At 37.7% G+C, this 16309-nt stretch overlaps 1 protein-coding gene across 3 annotated transcripts in view; it reads left to right on the top strand.

Annotated features, from left to right (window-relative positions):
• OGT (O-linked N-acetylglucosamine (GlcNAc) transferase) overlaps nucleotides 1–15233 on the top strand; it is a 33249-nt gene extending 18016 nt beyond the window's left edge. For all 3 annotated transcript variants that reach the window (XM_087426510.1, XM_087426509.1, XM_004439842.3), the window contains 15 exons: nucleotides 122–262; nucleotides 858–958; nucleotides 1125–1278; nucleotides 1369–1470; nucleotides 2149–2328; nucleotides 3003–3161; nucleotides 3313–3402; nucleotides 4655–4780; nucleotides 5118–5288; nucleotides 5401–5517; nucleotides 5606–5776; nucleotides 7190–7342; nucleotides 9044–9296; nucleotides 9560–9683; nucleotides 12958–15233. In XM_087426510.1, the coding sequence (XP_087282636.1) occupies nucleotides 122–262; nucleotides 858–958; nucleotides 1125–1278; nucleotides 1369–1470; nucleotides 2149–2328; nucleotides 3003–3161; nucleotides 3313–3402; nucleotides 4655–4780; nucleotides 5118–5288; nucleotides 5401–5517; nucleotides 5606–5776; nucleotides 7190–7342; nucleotides 9044–9296; nucleotides 9560–9683; nucleotides 12958–13132 (2217 nt within the window). In that variant the 3' untranslated portion in view covers nucleotides 13133–15233. The remainder of the gene's footprint in view (nucleotides 1–121; nucleotides 263–857; nucleotides 959–1124; nucleotides 1279–1368; nucleotides 1471–2148; nucleotides 2329–3002; nucleotides 3162–3312; nucleotides 3403–4654; nucleotides 4781–5117; nucleotides 5289–5400; nucleotides 5518–5605; nucleotides 5777–7189; nucleotides 7343–9043; nucleotides 9297–9559; nucleotides 9684–12957) is intronic.
• Nucleotides 15234–16309: the final 1076 nt, after the last annotated feature.

Genomic DNA, 16309 nt, shown 5'->3' with positions numbered 1-16309 from the left:
GCCTTTTGGTTTTCTCTTTAACACCAGCCATTAGGCTTAACTAAGCAATTGTTAGAATAATATCATTGGTGGCTCTGTGATTCCTCTGTATAGGTTTTGAATAGTTTCTTTTGTTTTCTAGGTTGCCGAAGCAGAAGATTGTTATAATACAGCTCTCCGGCTATGTCCCACACATGCAGACTCTCTGAATAACCTTGCCAATATCAAACGAGAACAGGGAAACATTGAAGAAGCGGTCCGCTTGTATCGTAAAGCATTAGAAGTATGTTGAGGGTGGTGTGGCTGGGTATTTTGTCTATGTGATAGTAGAGAGAAGGCTGTTAAGTTTGCCGTGTCATCCACCTCTTTTGTAAAAATAGATAATGGTTGAATTATTCATTGAACCTAATTGAGTACCTAAGGTATGAGTGAGGTCCTGTGTGATGTTCAAGAAAATCCCTCCATTGAGTTTGTTATTTTATGGGTAGATAAGATCTGCACAACAAAAATTAAAAGTAAGCTACAGTTTAAGAGAAGTTACCAATAAGACCAATAAGTATAATTTCAGTGCCTGATAGCTGTAATAGTGGTTGGTGGGTGTGGTAGGCGTTTAAAATATTTCAAAAGAGAGATGCTGGCGTAATCGCATAAACTAAGATGAGGAGAGGTCTACCTCATTATGTTTTGAAACAAGGAGAGGTACAAAATAAAGGAAGAGGTTGAATTGGAGCTACTCGGCTTTGAAGAATGAATAGACTTGAAGTATGTGGAGAGAAGTGTAGGAATATAAAGGTACTTGAGCAAAGTTGTTGTGGTAAGTTATTACTGCTGTGTAGTAGGTTTTTTTTAAACCTCAGTTTTCATTTGACTCTTTGTAGGTCTTCCCAGAGTTTGCTGCTGCCCATTCAAATTTAGCAAGTGTACTGCAGCAGCAGGGAAAACTGCAGGAAGCTCTGATGCATTATAAGGAGGCTATTCGGTAAGAGACTCACAGTCTTGTTTTTTTCTTTTTAAGTTTTTAAATATTTGGCATTTGGCACATTTGGCATGTGCTAAAATGACTTAATAACAACAGACTAAATTAACATTACAGGGGGTTAAAGGATTTTGTACTAGATAAATAAAACCTTTGTCCTCTCCTTTAGAATTAGTCCTACTTTTGCTGATGCCTACTCTAATATGGGAAACACTCTAAAGGAGATGCAAGATGTTCAGGGAGCCTTGCAGTGTTATACTCGTGCCATTCAGATTAACCCTGCATTTGCAGATGCCCACAGCAATCTGGCTTCCATTCACAAGGTACTACTGTTTATTATAATGTGTGCATGTTAGCACCTAATGTTTAATTTTTGGGAAAATTTTTGACCATCCCACTTTATTTATTTCCAGGATTCAGGGAATATTCCAGAAGCAATAGCTTCTTACCGCACTGCTCTGAAACTTAAACCTGATTTTCCTGATGCTTATTGTAACTTGGCTCATTGCCTGCAGGTAAAGAATAACAGGCTAGTAATTGGCTTTCGGTGTTGTCATCACTTTTTTCTTCTTTTCCCCCCCCCAAAGCCCTAGTACACAGTTGTGTATAGTTGTAAATTCTTCTGGTTCTTCTATGTGAGCCGCTGCCACAGCGTGGTTACTGACAGGCGAGTGGTGTGGTTCCGTGCCTGGGAACCCAACCCGGGCCACTGAAGCGGAGCACGCTGAACTGTAACCATTAGACCATGAGGGCTGGCTCCCCTCAGTGTTATAATCACTTTTTAATTGTTATGTGCTGTATTAATCCAAGTCTGGCTGGAGACAGTGTTGTGTTTTTTTTCTTCTTTTTGGTGAGGAAGATTAGCCCTGAGCTAACATCTGTTGCCAGTCCTCCTCTTTTTGTTGAGGAAGATTGGGCCTGGGCTAACACTCGTGCCCATTTTCCTCTACTTTATATGGGATGCCGCCATAGCATGGCTTGGCAAGCGGTGCGTCGGTCTGCGCCCGGGATCCGAACCTGTGAACCCCAGGCCGCCGAAGCGGAGAATGCGAACTTAACTGCTACGCCACCGGGCCGGCCCTGACAGTGTTTTTTAATAGGTTATTTGACATTACTTTAGGCCAAAGACACATAAAATGTTAAATCCCTGGAATAGGGTTTTTCGAATAATAACTTCTTTTTGCCTCCTCTAGATTGTCTGTGATTGGACAGACTATGATGAGCGAATGAAGAAGTTGGTCAGTATTGTGGCTGACCAGTTAGAGAAGAATAGGTTGCCTTCTGTGCATCCTCATCATAGTATGCTATATCCTCTTTCTCATGGCTTCAGAAAGGCTATTGCTGAGAGGCATGGGAACCTCTGCTTGGATAAGGTGCGATTCTTTTGTTTTAATCTTTTTGTAGAGTAAAACACAGGAAACTACACGAATCAAGTGTATGGCTTAATGAGTTATCATAAGGTGAATACCACCCAAGTTGAGAAATGAAACTTGATCAGCCACCTCAGAAGCCCCTTCTGTTGTGTCCTATCTCAATCATAACCCCCTCCGTCCCATAAGGTGGAATCCTTAACTGAAATACTAACAATAGACTAGTGGTGTTTTCCTTTAATTTGAAAACCGTAATGTTTAACAAAGTGTTTGGTATTTCATACTCACCTTTGAGAATTAGAGCACTACTTGATCAAAGGTGAGAATTTGCTCAGCAGAATAGATTGGAGTGCTGGGTGTAATTCTGATTTTTAAAAATGCTTCTTTACGGAATTTTCTAAAATGCAGAGTTTGTCATGCTCTGTCCACACTGCCTCCTTTGTACAAGTTTTAGATTTGCTCAGCTGTGTCATAGGCCTCAGGAACAGGTCAAAATATGAAGCGTATTATAGACTGCTAAGGTTGCATTGAACTGGCTATCTGAATTACAGTATTCTGGGCAAACCATTCCCAACAGGTGTGAGGTACAGGTTTGGTATTGTTTTTATTCAGTTTTCCTAGATGAAAATGTATGTATAGACTCTACTTTACTAACAAGCTTTGGATTCCATTGGTAGATTAATGTCCTTCATAAACCACCATATGAACATCCAAAAGACTTGAAGCTCAGTGATGGTCGACTGCGTGTAGGATATGTGAGTTCTGACTTTGGGAATCATCCTACTTCTCACCTTATGCAGTCTATTCCAGGCATGCACAATCCTGATAAATTTGAGGTAAGACTAGTGTTTCTCTAGAGTCACTGTTTATTTATAAAAAACAGAAACCCATGATGGTGGCTTTATTGTCGCCATTAGATGTTAAGCCAACTGTCTTTTGGAAAGATTTGAGCTAAGGTTATTAAATATACTGTGTGCTGCCTTTCAGGTATTCTGTTATGCCCTGAGCCCAGATGATGGCACTAACTTCCGAGTGAAGGTGATGGCAGAAGCCAATCATTTCATTGATCTTTCGCAGGTAGGTGAAATTCTTACACTTCCAACTTTTTATTTTGAGCAAATAGTGAATAAAACTATTGGCATATAGCTTATATTTTTCGTGACAGGTATTAAACATCAGCAACTACATATGGGCAATAGCTTTGATCTTATTTCCTTGATCATTTACATTTATAATTGGCATGGATTTTGCTGAGGTTGGAAATGAAATAGAAATGCGGTATATATGTGCTTGCACATAAAACTTTTCTGGGGTTTGAGCCAGCACTTGCAACAGTAGATAGTTAATATTAACTGAATAAATTGAACAAAATGGTGGCTTGGAAGAAGAAGAGATCATTTAAAGAAAATAGGTGGACTATGGTTCATCTATTTTCGTGGGCCTTTGCCTTTGGTTATCTTTATTTCTATACTTGTTCTATTGCTATTTCCTCTGTGAGCATAAGTTTTATGATAAATTAAGATTGAAACCTGTGGGGGAATTAATTTGCTGAGGGTGTAGACTTGAGTTTTTTCTTTATAGACTATTGGCCACTTCGGTGACTAATAGAGTTATGCAGTGTACAGTATATCTAGTAATTCATATACAAATCATTGAAGTCCTAGCAGAAGGATGTGAGACTCTTGTCATTCAACAAATAATACGTACCAACATCTTTTGCAATATAGCTGTTCCTTCGGAAGTATACCTGACCATTTTTGATGTAGGGTTGGACTCTATGACCAAGAAGCATAATGCCCTCCACCTCTGAGACTTTCAGGAACTCTCTGCTTATTGACTAGAGTCTAAACTCTTTAGCATCGCCTTCTAAGTTTGACCACAATCTTGTTTTCCAGTCTTGTTTTCCCCACCATGTGCCCTCATGTATACCCTATACCAAATAGATGTGATCTACTCACCATTTTTTAAACCTACCATGCACTTTACTCTGGTTCTTTATTCATACTCTTCTCTACCAAGATTGCATTCTGTCCAACTCCCTTAAACTCCTGTCCATCTTTGAAGGCCCATTTCAAATACCAGCTCCTCTATGAAGCCTTGTTATTCATGCATTTAATCTAGAAGTAAACTCTCCTTCCTCTGTATTCTGTTTCTCTAATGCTTTGGGCCCATTTCAGTGGCACTTAACCATATTTTTACCTTGCATTAATGTAATTTGTGTTCTTATCACTTTTGCATCTGGGAATTTGAATTCTGTTTAATGCCATTAAAACTAATTGAATTAGCCTGAGAGTCTACATAGTGAGATCTTATTTTTTTTATTCCATAGATTCCATGCAATGGAAAAGCAGCTGATCGCATCCATCAGGATGGTATACACATCCTTGTAAATATGAATGGTTATACCAAGGGTGCTCGAAATGAACTCTTTGCTCTCAGGCCGGCTCCTATTCAGGTAAAGGAATTAATAATTGCTTATAATGTGTATTGGGCTAAAAAGACAGTGATGTGTTTTTTTTCCTTTGGTTACCTGGCATTTGAAACAATAGGGCAGACATGCCTGACTTAAAAAAAAAATGTAATACTTGAAATGTACAAGGGCAAAGAATTTTGAGTGTAGAACACAGTGCCCACAGGTACATGTATATGGAGACATGGTTAGTCTAAAATACCACTTGATTGCTCTTGGCTAAAGAAGTCAACCCTCCTTGTTTGTTTGTTTACTTATTTAATTTTGGACCCTTTTGATGAAAGTTCTTAGTTTTTGGTCTGACTTTTTTTTTTTCTTTTAGGCAATGTGGCTGGGATACCCTGGGACTAGTGGTGCGCTTTTCATGGATTATATCATCACTGATCAGGAAACTTCACCAGCTGAAGTTGCTGAGCAGTATTCTGAGAAACTGGCGTATATGCCCCATACTTTCTTTATTGGTGATCATGCTAATATGTTCCCTCACCTGAAGGTAGGTAGAAAAACAGTGCTATGGGGGAATTGTAAAGAACTGTAGTCATTTATTTCCTTGTTATTATCCCTGTGCATCCTAAAAGACATGTCTGAAACTTTTTTTCCATTAGAAAAAAGCAGTCATCGATTTCAAGTCCAATGGGCACATTTATGACAATCGGATTGTTCTGAATGGCATCGACCTCAAAGCATTTCTTGATAGTCTACCAGACGTGAAAATTGTCAAGGTCAGAACCTGGTCAATATTGTCGTTGAAATAAAGTTATGTGCATTGGAGATCTTCCTAATGATGGGTTTTGTGTCATTTTTTTAAAGATGAAATGTCCTGATGGAGGAGACAATGCAGATAGCAGTAATACAGCTCTTAATATGCCTGTCATTCCTATGAATACTATTGCAGAAGCAGTTATTGAAATGATTAACAGAGGACAAATTCAGATAACAATTAATGGATTCAGTATTAGCAATGGACTGGCAACTACCCAGGTGAGAAGAGAGTAATAGAGCATAATATGTACCAACAAGTATGCATTTATCTCCTTTAAATCTCATAATAACCCTAGGAGGTAAGTGTCATTATCCTTGTTTTATAGATGAGGAAATGAGTTCAGTGGAAATTGGCATCTTATATAGGTTTGTCTGATTTTTAAAAGTCTCCTGGATTTAGCCAGCAGGTTACTTAATGAGAGTCTACTGTGTTACTATCTTGTTATTCCCTGCCTGTGCTTTACTCTGATCAATGGTGAACTCTCTGTAGGCATCATACAGTTTCTTGCTTCTGTAACTCACGCTTTCCTTAGTTAAATCTTGCTCATCTTTCAGACTTTCAGTTCAGACAGCTCCTCCAGGAATCCATTCCTGTCCTTATCCCTAACCTCTCTTTCCCTGCTTCATTGGTACCTGTCTTCTCTGCTTCTGTAATATTTGGGGTATATATCTTTACATCCAGCACAACACATTATAGTTCCCTGGGTTTGTATTCTCCACTGAATTGAATTACTTTAGGGCCCGTGTCTTAGCCACAGTGATGTAGTATGTGCTCAATAAATATATATTGCATACTTATAAGTGAATATGTAGCTCTGTCAAGAGATTGTAAGGCAAGGATCTCTGGCCTCTTAGGAGTTAACAGTTTTAGTGGTATAACAGTTCATACCGAAAGTGCTCGAAATGAACTCTTTGCTCTTCAGGCCAGCTCTTATTCAAGTAAAATAATTAATTATAATCACTCATAATGTATATTGGGCTAAAAAGACAGTGATGTTTTTTCCCCCTCTGGTTAACTGGCATTTGAAACAATAGGGCAGACATGCTTGACTTAAGAAAAAAAAAAAGTTCTTGAAATGCACAGGGACAAAGAATTTTGAGTGTAGAACACAATGCCCATATGTACCCAATGTCCATGGATACCTGGAATAGTTACATAACAATGTAAGGCAGTACTCAAATGTGTGGGAATTGCAAGATAAGACTATAATTGTGTACATAGATGCCCAGAAATAGTGATGATAAATGTGAGGGAGAGACAGTCTTAGTAGAGATCATTTGGAACAGTAATTTAAGTTTAGCCTTGAAGGTGGGTGTGAGGGGAAAAGGACATTTCATTCATGAAGAAAAGAGTGAGCAAAAGCTTGCTGTTGGATTAGTAGGGTTTTGAAGAGAACTTTTTGGCTGGAGTGAGAAGTTTCATAGTGCAGTCCTCCCCAAATTAAGAAAATGCTGTAACTTTTTTTCATTTTTTTCATTTAATATGTCATGAATATTTTCTCCTATTATAGTTCAGTGACATGACTTTTAATGGTTATACCATTTTGCATCTTAAGGATTCTTTATTGATTAAAAAAATATTGTACTATGTTGACTTTAAATATAATCATTGTATTCTTTTTCTTATTCTAGATCAACAATAAGGCTGCCACTGGAGAGGAGGTTCCCCGTACCATTATCGTAACCACACGTTCTCAGTATGGGTTACCAGAAGATGCCATTGTGTACTGTAACTTTAATCAATTATATAAAATCGACCCTTCTACTTTGCAGATGTGGGCGAATGTGAGTATGTGTAGATTCATTATTAATGTCTAGAGACCAGTAAAGATTCTGTATATAGGCCATTCAGGGTGGAGGGCAGCCTCAGTAAGATGTGCTCATTTCTAATCTTCAAAAGAGTTGTAAATTTTTCAGCCATTTTTGATTTTTTCTTTCAGTGTCTAAATATCAAATTATGAACCTATTTAATTTATGTATTCAAAACCCCAGGGATCAACAAACTTTTTCTTAAAGGGCCAGATGGTAAATATTTTTGGTTTTGCAGTCCGTACTCCCTGTTACCTCTACTCAGCTCTGCCATTGTAGCAGGAAAACACCATAACTATATAAATGAATGAGGGCAAGTGTATTCCAATAAAATTTTATTTACAAAAACAGGCAATATGCCAGATCTGGCTCACAGGCTGTAGTTTGCCAACCCATGGTCTAAACTGATAGCAAAAGCTGTCATGTACATCCACCCATGTTTAACGTTTTTGCAGTATTGTAGAGTTATAACCAATAAGGAATTGATTTATGCCATTACCTCTCAGTCAGTTCATCAGACCAGTTTGCATAAGCAGGATCTTTCTGAAGTTTCTAGATTTTACCATCCATAACTGGCTCTTATTTCCGTAGAGCTAAAATGGAGATAGTTTTTGGTTGATTTTTTTTTTCTGATTAATATCTGTGTTTTTTTTTTAAGGAGAGGGGAGGGTGGAAGAGAAGAGGAAGCAGATGAGTACAGGTTACTATCCCTTAATCTTCACTTCTCAGTGTTCAATAAATCCGAAAACCAAAAGCTTTTTCATAAATTTGTGGCAAATTTATTTGGTAGCAAAGCTACCTGAACTAATGTTAGGCTATTTGTGGTCTTTTATTTATTCCATTTAGTATGAATATTCCTTCATCTCAATGCAGAGATACTAATGTGTTTGTTTATAGGGAGTTGCTACTGAGGGTGTTATGTAATATATATGCACAGTACTACTTTTTTAAGATCTGAAATATTCTGAATTCCAAAATTCATCTGTTCTCACGTCTTTCAGAGACGGGATGCTGAACTTGTGTGGTGCATTGGGTAGATGTAGATCTAAATCAGGGGTTGGCAAAACTATGGCCTGTGGACCAAATCCAGCCCATTGCCTGTTTTTGTAAATAAAATCTTATTGACACAGCCACGCCTACTTGTTTACGTATTGTCTATGGCTGCTTTCCAGTGACAAGGTCAGAATTGAGCAGTTATGACAGAGTCCATCTGGCCGCAAAGCCAAAAATATTTGCTGTCTGGTCCTTTACAGACGTCTGCTGACACCTGATCTAGATTAGGCAAATAAAGTTAGGCAAGTCTGAGCTAACTTTGTTGTGTCATGGTAGGGGATTTAAAATTTGAAATGGAAAATTCCTCTCTCATCGACAAAAACTACTGCCGGTATCAATTGCCATAGGACATAGCTGCCTTAGATTTTGCCAATTAGTAACTTGTGTTGTGTCTTCTTACATCAGTCTCCTCTTTCTTTGAATTCACGTTGGGGACAGCTATGCAGAACAGGAACCTATAATTCAGTTGATCTAATTCATCTATGTGAAGAAAAGACTTAAGTTCACAGTAGGCTGCTATCTGGTGGAAAAGAATAAAGTGTGGTAGAATTATTAGAGATGTATGGGAGCCTTTCTTGAGAAGGGCAGAGCTGCTATTAATAATTTTTATTTTCTCTATTTTAGATTCTGAAGCGTGTTCCCAATAGTGTGCTGTGGCTGTTGCGTTTTCCAGCAGTAGGAGAGCCTAATATTCAACAGTATGCACAAAACATGGGCCTTCCCCAGAACCGTATCATTTTTTCACCTGTTGCTCCTAAAGAGGAACATGTCAGGAGAGGCCAGCTGGCTGATGTCTGCCTAGACACACCCCTCTGTAATGGGCACACCACGGGGATGGATGTCCTCTGGGCAGGGACACCTATGGTGACTATGCCAGGTGAGTTACTGATAAATCATTGGAATCTTCCTTGTTCTTTTTAAAATCTCCTTTGAGAGAGAGACCCCCGCTCCTCCAAGGAGAAATTGTGTAGACTAGAAGCAACATGTAGGGCAAGATGATAGAAAATGAGACTTGTTCAGGTCTGAGCACTTGGCTCCATTCTCCTCATCTGCATTGTGTGGATACTTAACATAAATAACATTAATAACTGTGTGCTATTTGCATTCTCAGATGTGCAATTATTATCTTTGTTGTTACAGGAGAGACTCTTGCTTCTCGAGTTGCGGCTTCCCAGCTCACTTGTTTAGGCTGTCTTGAGCTTATTGCTAAAAATAGACAAGAATATGAAGACATAGCTGTGAAACTGGGAACTGATTTAGAATAGTAAGTAAACTTTTCTGTGAACAAATTACAGTTGTCCTCGGTATCTGTGAGGGGTTAGTTCCAGGCCCCCCCAATGGATACCAAAATCAGTGGATGCTCAGGTTCCTTAGTCAGCCTTCCATATCTGTGGGTTGACTGTATATGGTAAAGTGAAGGAAATAAGGAAAATTTAGAGACAATATAGGAAAATAAGAGAAATATAAAATAGGTCAATTAGTTGTATGATCTCTGGATAGGAGAAGAACTTTCTAAACTTTCATAAATGAAGTGATCAATAGGTTTTACTATGTAAAGAGTAAGTGGCTAAATAAAAGTAAGCCAACAAAATTAAACGGCAAAAAAGAGGAAAAAAGAAATCTTTGTTTCTTATGTCAAATATTAATAGCCAGGCTATACTTAAGAAGTATAAAGACTGAAAAAAGTTACATTTTAAATCCCTTAATAGGAAAGTAAACAAGGAAATAGCCAGACAACTCACTGAAGTAGAATTACAAATGGTTAACAAGAAGTTTCAACCTCTGTAGTAGAAATGTAAATTAAAATAACATTGAGGTATACCCATTATTTGCCTATAAAATAAGAGATTTTTAATATACCAATGATGAGGGAGTATTGAGGTGCTGGCCTTTTCATACATTGGTGAGTAAATTGGTACAACCCTTCCTCAAAGTTTCAAGAGCCTTATTAAAAAAAGCCAGACCATTGACCCTAATAATGCCACATCTTCACTGCAGCATAAGGAAAAAAAAAAAAACACATAACGTAAATGCTCCAAAATGTGTGGGAGTTAGAGGGGTGATGCTTATATAAATGATGCTTTATCCATACAAGGAAATTGTGTTTATCTCTTAAATGCGGTTTTTCCTTTGGGTATTATGGGTGGTTTTTTTTCTTTGTGTTTTTCTGAGAAGTAGCATATTATATGGAAGTTTAAAGAAGCACCCTGTTTGAGTCAGATTGCCTGGGTTTGAATCTAGGATCTCCCACTTACAAGCTTTGTGACTTTGGGCAAGTTAGTCTCTATGTGCCTTGGGTTTTCCATCTGCAGAATGGGGATGAATGATAGTACCTACCTTGCAGAGATGTTGTAAGGATTAAAAAAAGATGTTCCATGTAAAGCACTTATGACAGTTCTTGGTACATAGTAAGCATTCAACAGATACTAAGCATTTATTTGTTATTTTCAAAATTTTCTCCATTGAGCATCATATGTATCTAAGAAAAATGAGTGAAAATTTTGAGCCCAGGCATTAAAGAAATTAAGATTCATGTCCATCATCCCAGGGATAACTACAGCAAATAATTTAGTGTATTTTTTTTTTTTTTTTTTACTTTTTGGAATTTAGTTGATTTTATACACTACTTTCCCCCAACATTTTGTTATGAAAATTTTTAATTTTGTAATAAACACTTGTGTAACTACCACCTAGGTTCTACCACTAACATTTTACTCTCCTTGCTTTATCACATAACTGTTCATCTATTTATTCATCTATCCATCTAGCAATCCATCTTACTTGATACATTTTGAAGTAAATTGCAGACATCAGTACTCTTCACCCTAAATACTTCAGAATGGACATCATTAACTAGAGTTTAATATTTATTTCTTTTTTCTTTTGAGGCAGAATTTATATTCAGGGGAATACACAAATCTTATGCGAGTTTTGAGAAGTACTTTTATAACTCAAACCCCTAACAAGATACAGAACATTACCATCACTCCAGAAAGTTCCTTCATGCCCTTTCTCAGCTGATCCTCCTCACCAACCCTCAGAGACGACCACTGTTCTGATTTTTTTTTCCCCCACCATAAATTAGTTTTGCCTTTCTAGAAACTTATACAAATGGAACCATATAGTAAAGGCTTCTTTCACTTAGCGTAATGTTTTGAGATTGATCCATGTTATTGGCTTGTATCAGTAGTTCATTCCTTTTTATTGTTGAGTAGTATTTTACTGTATGGATATACCACAGTTTAACCATTCTCCTATTGATATACAGAACTTAAAAAAAAATGGAGCTGGGGCCGGCCTCGTGGCGTAGTGGTTACGTGTGCGTGCTCCTGCTGCTGGCGACCCGGGTTTGGATCCTGGGCGTGCACTGATGCACCGCTTGTCAGGCCATGCTGTGGCAGTGTCCCATATAAAGTGGAGGAAGAGGGCACAGATGTTGGCCCAGGGCCAGTCTTCCTCAGCCAAAAGAGGAGGATTGGCATGGATGTTAGCTCAGGGCTGATCTTCCTCACAAAAAAAAAAAAAAAGAGCACCAAAGTATTTTTATTTGGAAGAGAGCATTAATATGGTCATGTTTGGGTTGAAGCCAATAGATATGCATAGCCATTTTACTAGTTCTGTCACAATAAACATTAAAACAACTTTTTTATTAATTGCTTTTAAAAATGCACAGGAGTGTTACAGCTTCTGGTTCTAAAGTAATAATTTTCTCCATATAAGAATAATCTCATGACAAATGATATATTCAGAAGGGGAGAATAGAGAGAGAAATCTTCTCCCCCGTTTCCAGAATAATTGATTGCTTTTTTCCCCTGTTTCTGAACAGAACTATAGTCTTGATGATATTAGGAACACTTTTTTTAATATGTAAATAAACAACTCAGTTCATGTACAAGTGGAAAATTTTCTCAGTAGACATATCGCATTTCTTTTCCCCTTTAGTGTTTTCCTATTTCATTAAAATGTTCATAAATTGAATATTTCATCTTATGTTTGTGCCTCAGCTATTGTAAATGATGCTTTGATGAACATCTTTCCATGGCCAGATGTGTCTGCATCTCTGATTATTTCTTTTGAATAGATTTAAAAGTGTTATCGATAGGTCAGTGGGTTATGAATATTTAAGATTATTAATATGCACATTGCTAAATTACTTACCAAAAGGATAAGCAGTTTACATACCAACCAGTAGTACATAGGAATAGACGTATCATTGCCAATTCTTATTTTTAGTTTAAGGGTAGAAATGAGATGAAATGGAGAAAGCATGGTATCTCTTGGATATACTTGTTGAGGAAAGAACTAAAATTTTTCAGAGAACGTGGAGGTGAACTCAATTATAAGTGTTAGCATTACCTTAGCTGTGACCTTTCCCTTTTTCAGCATTGAAGGAAGGGGGCCAATCAGAAGAGAAAATAGTGTGAAGTTTGTTCATGTATTTTACCACAAAAGTTACGAGGTATTTATGGGGACTAGTTCTGACTTTCTGCTCTGATCTGTAAACTTGGCTGTTTTTTTTTTTTTTTTTTATTACCCAGCCTGAAGAAAATTCGTGGCAAAGTCTGGAAGCAGAGAATATCTAGCCCTCTGTTCAACACCAAACAATACACAATGGAACTAGAGCGGCTTTATCTACAGATGTGGGAGCATTATGCAGCTGGCAACAAACCTGATCACATGATTAAGCCTGTTGAAGTCACTGAGTCAGCCTAAATAAAGACTGTATGCACAGGAGAATTACCCCTATACCTGAGCCTCAACCTTCTGGGGGAAAGGGAACTAGATAACGTACTTTTTACTTATCTGTACAGTATCATGTTGCAGATGGGTGACAAATAATGATAATAGAATAGCACAGTCAGACTTGCTTCCTGCATGATAGGGAGAGACATACGAGATGGGAAACTGCTGTTCCATGAGGAATCTCCATAGAATTTGGCAGCAACCAGGTGGTGCATAGGTCTGGAAGGTCTGATCTCCCTTGGTCTTCCATGGGATGGTTAGTGTGGAGGGGAGATATAGATTGTCCAGCCATTTTGTGATTCCATGGATTGATTGAGTCTTCTGAATTTAATTTTTTTCTTTATATTTTGGGTATTGGAGCTTTTAAAAATGTTTGGTTTCAGGTATTTTTATTCATGTGAAGTGTATATGATTCTCTTGAGATGAGGTTTTAAGCTAAAATGTTCCTTGTTTTAGTTTCTGAACTCTACAGATTCATGGGGACTTTGCTGGTGTAGTCTTTTTATAGGTTTTATAAACCACTTGAGCCTATATCAGTCGTTTTAGTGTCTGACCTAATGTTTGGAGCTATCAGTGCTTTGTTGGCTTAGGTGATGACTCCGTTTTCTTCTGGTCCATTTCCTTCCCTTCCCCTCCCCCCACTTTAAAATTTCTCCTGTAACTCAGCTAACAAAACCAAGTCTGATTCAAAACATCCCAGAGTGTTTCTCTTAAACACGTCATCTGGTGCCAAATGAAAATTCTTAAGGAGTGATTATTAATTATAAAGGGCACAGTTGTGGTACTGTCATTGATGATACTAATATAGATTTTTTGGGCCTAGTTTTGACGTATTTCACCAGTGTTTTACCTTCGACTGCCCCTCTATGCTGCTTCCAAAACTGATAGTGTGTGATAAGATTTTTACCTTCCTTTCTAAAGTTTGTTTTTTTTTAAGTGAGTCCTGTTCTTCCTATTTCTTTCAGCAGAAATGAAATCCCAGGTAAGTATAAGTATTCAAATATTTGATCCGTAAATCACAGTTTTATCTCCAATACATTAAATAATTTTCATCAAAAAACATGTTATAGGTAAAAAGCTCTGAAGGACCAGCTATGTATATGAGTAATTATTTTTCAGACCTTCTAGGGTATTATATACTGTCTTCTGGACTTGGTCTTGAAGTCTGTATGGATTCAGCCTCAGTAGTAGCGAACTGTACCGCTACTTGGTTTGGAGTACAAATGAGACTTTAGCCCTCCTGGAGCTTGAGTTCTTAAAAACCATAGGAATAAAATTATTGAATCTCAGCAAAGGATCGAGGGCTTGAGGCTTAAACAAGCCAACATATGAATATGTTTTGTCTTGCTGTATTGCACTTATGCTATCCAGTAACAGATAATTTTTGTCTGCTAGTAGTGTTCTAGATTATAATGTCTTTCCAAAGCACTGAGACAGTGCACCTATTCTGTAGTTGCAGCTGATGTCTGAATGTATCCTAGCTGACGAATTATTGATTAATAAGAACTTGAATTTCTGAAAGATTCTTACTGTTACCAAAATCTGAGCAAGGAATCTCAAATGCAATTCTTAGCCAGAATTACGTGTTAATGAACTGTGTACCTTTTAACAATGTAAATCAAGAAACATCAGTTTAGGAATTTCTTAATTTATTTTTTACCTGATTGAAATGTCAGTTAAAGGTTGCCAGCATGGTTGCAGATAAACTGATGTTTGAATTTCACCAAACTACTTAATGTGGAATAGGATAATATACTTCCAATGCCCTCAAGGCTGTAACCTTACAGCCATTTTATATAGCACATCATTCCTCCTATAGGGATGAACTTTTTCCTGGCGCGAAAAGTAGCCGCTCTGGTTGAAGCTTTGCTTATTGTAACAGGCTTTTGTTTCCAGGTAACATGTCTGTGGAAGACTTAATTCTGAATAGAGATATAGGTATTACTGGAAACTAATTGTTTTTTTCTATTATACTATGCTTTATCAAAAAAGTAAAACATTTAAATTGTGCTACAGAAATCCAGATGTTGTCTTGCAATCTTTAAACAATAAATGAATGATTTGCCCTTAATATGGCTGTTGTATTTTGTGTTCTGTTAAATTGAGCTTTGGACAGAATAGTAGGGTTATCCAATGATGAAACCTACACTTGAACAGCTCTGAAGAAAGGGACCAGATTTCCCTAGTATAGCTATGATATTAAGAATTATTTTGTTTTCTCAGCCAAGTCTGGTAGAGGGGTGGGGTTGCTGTATGATCCATTAAAACAATGACAAAGCCTGCAACTCCGGGCACAGCCGTTGTTGCTTGTTCCTGACGGCTCTGGCTTCACCTACCCTTGTAGTCTGATTCTTTATGTGGACTATTCCTTCCTGCTCTGTATGGTGGTTGAACTCAGCCACGGGTATGAGGGAGGAGGATATCAGTGCATCAGGGACCAGAACAGGCTCTTTAGCTGCCTGTTTTCTCAGATATTAATGAGAATATTTTTCAATAAAATTTCAGGTGATTTACCTCTCAACTTCTGTGGGTTGTGACCCTCAAAGCCCTAATGTGAATTAGTGTTTGTTTCCTAAAAGATGGTGGGGGAAGAAAGGTGTCCAGTAGCCTCCTCATGAAGGTTCTTACCCCCACCCTCTTCTATTTGTTAGGAATCAGCATCAGTTATTTCCAGTCTACTTCAGCTCCTCCTGCCTTCAGTCTAAAGGAGTTGCTTGTGCACCTTGAATGAACTTGTAACTTATGATTAGATTCCAGTCCTAACTCTCTCTACTTGAAGCACATGCCTCTTAATATTAACTGCAGCTAACATTCAGGTTCTTTGCCCAAATGTCTGAGGCACGCAGTTACATCATCCCCATTTTTATAGAAAAGGCTCGTGGAGGTAAACTTCCAAGTTTGTTGTAGAGATAGGGTTATAATGATAAGCCCGTTTTATCTAATTCTCTCTCAGCTCAGAAAGTACTTTTACATATGTATGTAGGCAGTTTGGTGCTTAACAGTTTAGGTTTTGAAACTAGTGCTGCTGGAGTTTGAATCCCAGCTCTGCTACTTTCTAGCCATGTGATCTCTGTAAAATGAGTGCTAACATTCCCTACTTTTTAAAGTGTCATAAGGATTAAATCACTTGGAATAAACACATCAAAC

The sequence above is a fragment of the Ceratotherium simum genome, chromosome X (assembly GCF_057802395.1).
Source record: "Ceratotherium simum simum isolate JZ-2026a chromosome X, ASM5780239v1, whole genome shotgun sequence".
In the NCBI taxonomy this organism is placed as follows: Eukaryota; Metazoa; Chordata; class Mammalia; order Perissodactyla; family Rhinocerotidae; genus Ceratotherium; species Ceratotherium simum.
The sequence above is the reverse complement of the archived record's forward strand: the minus strand, read 5'-3'. Positions and strand labels throughout refer to the sequence as shown.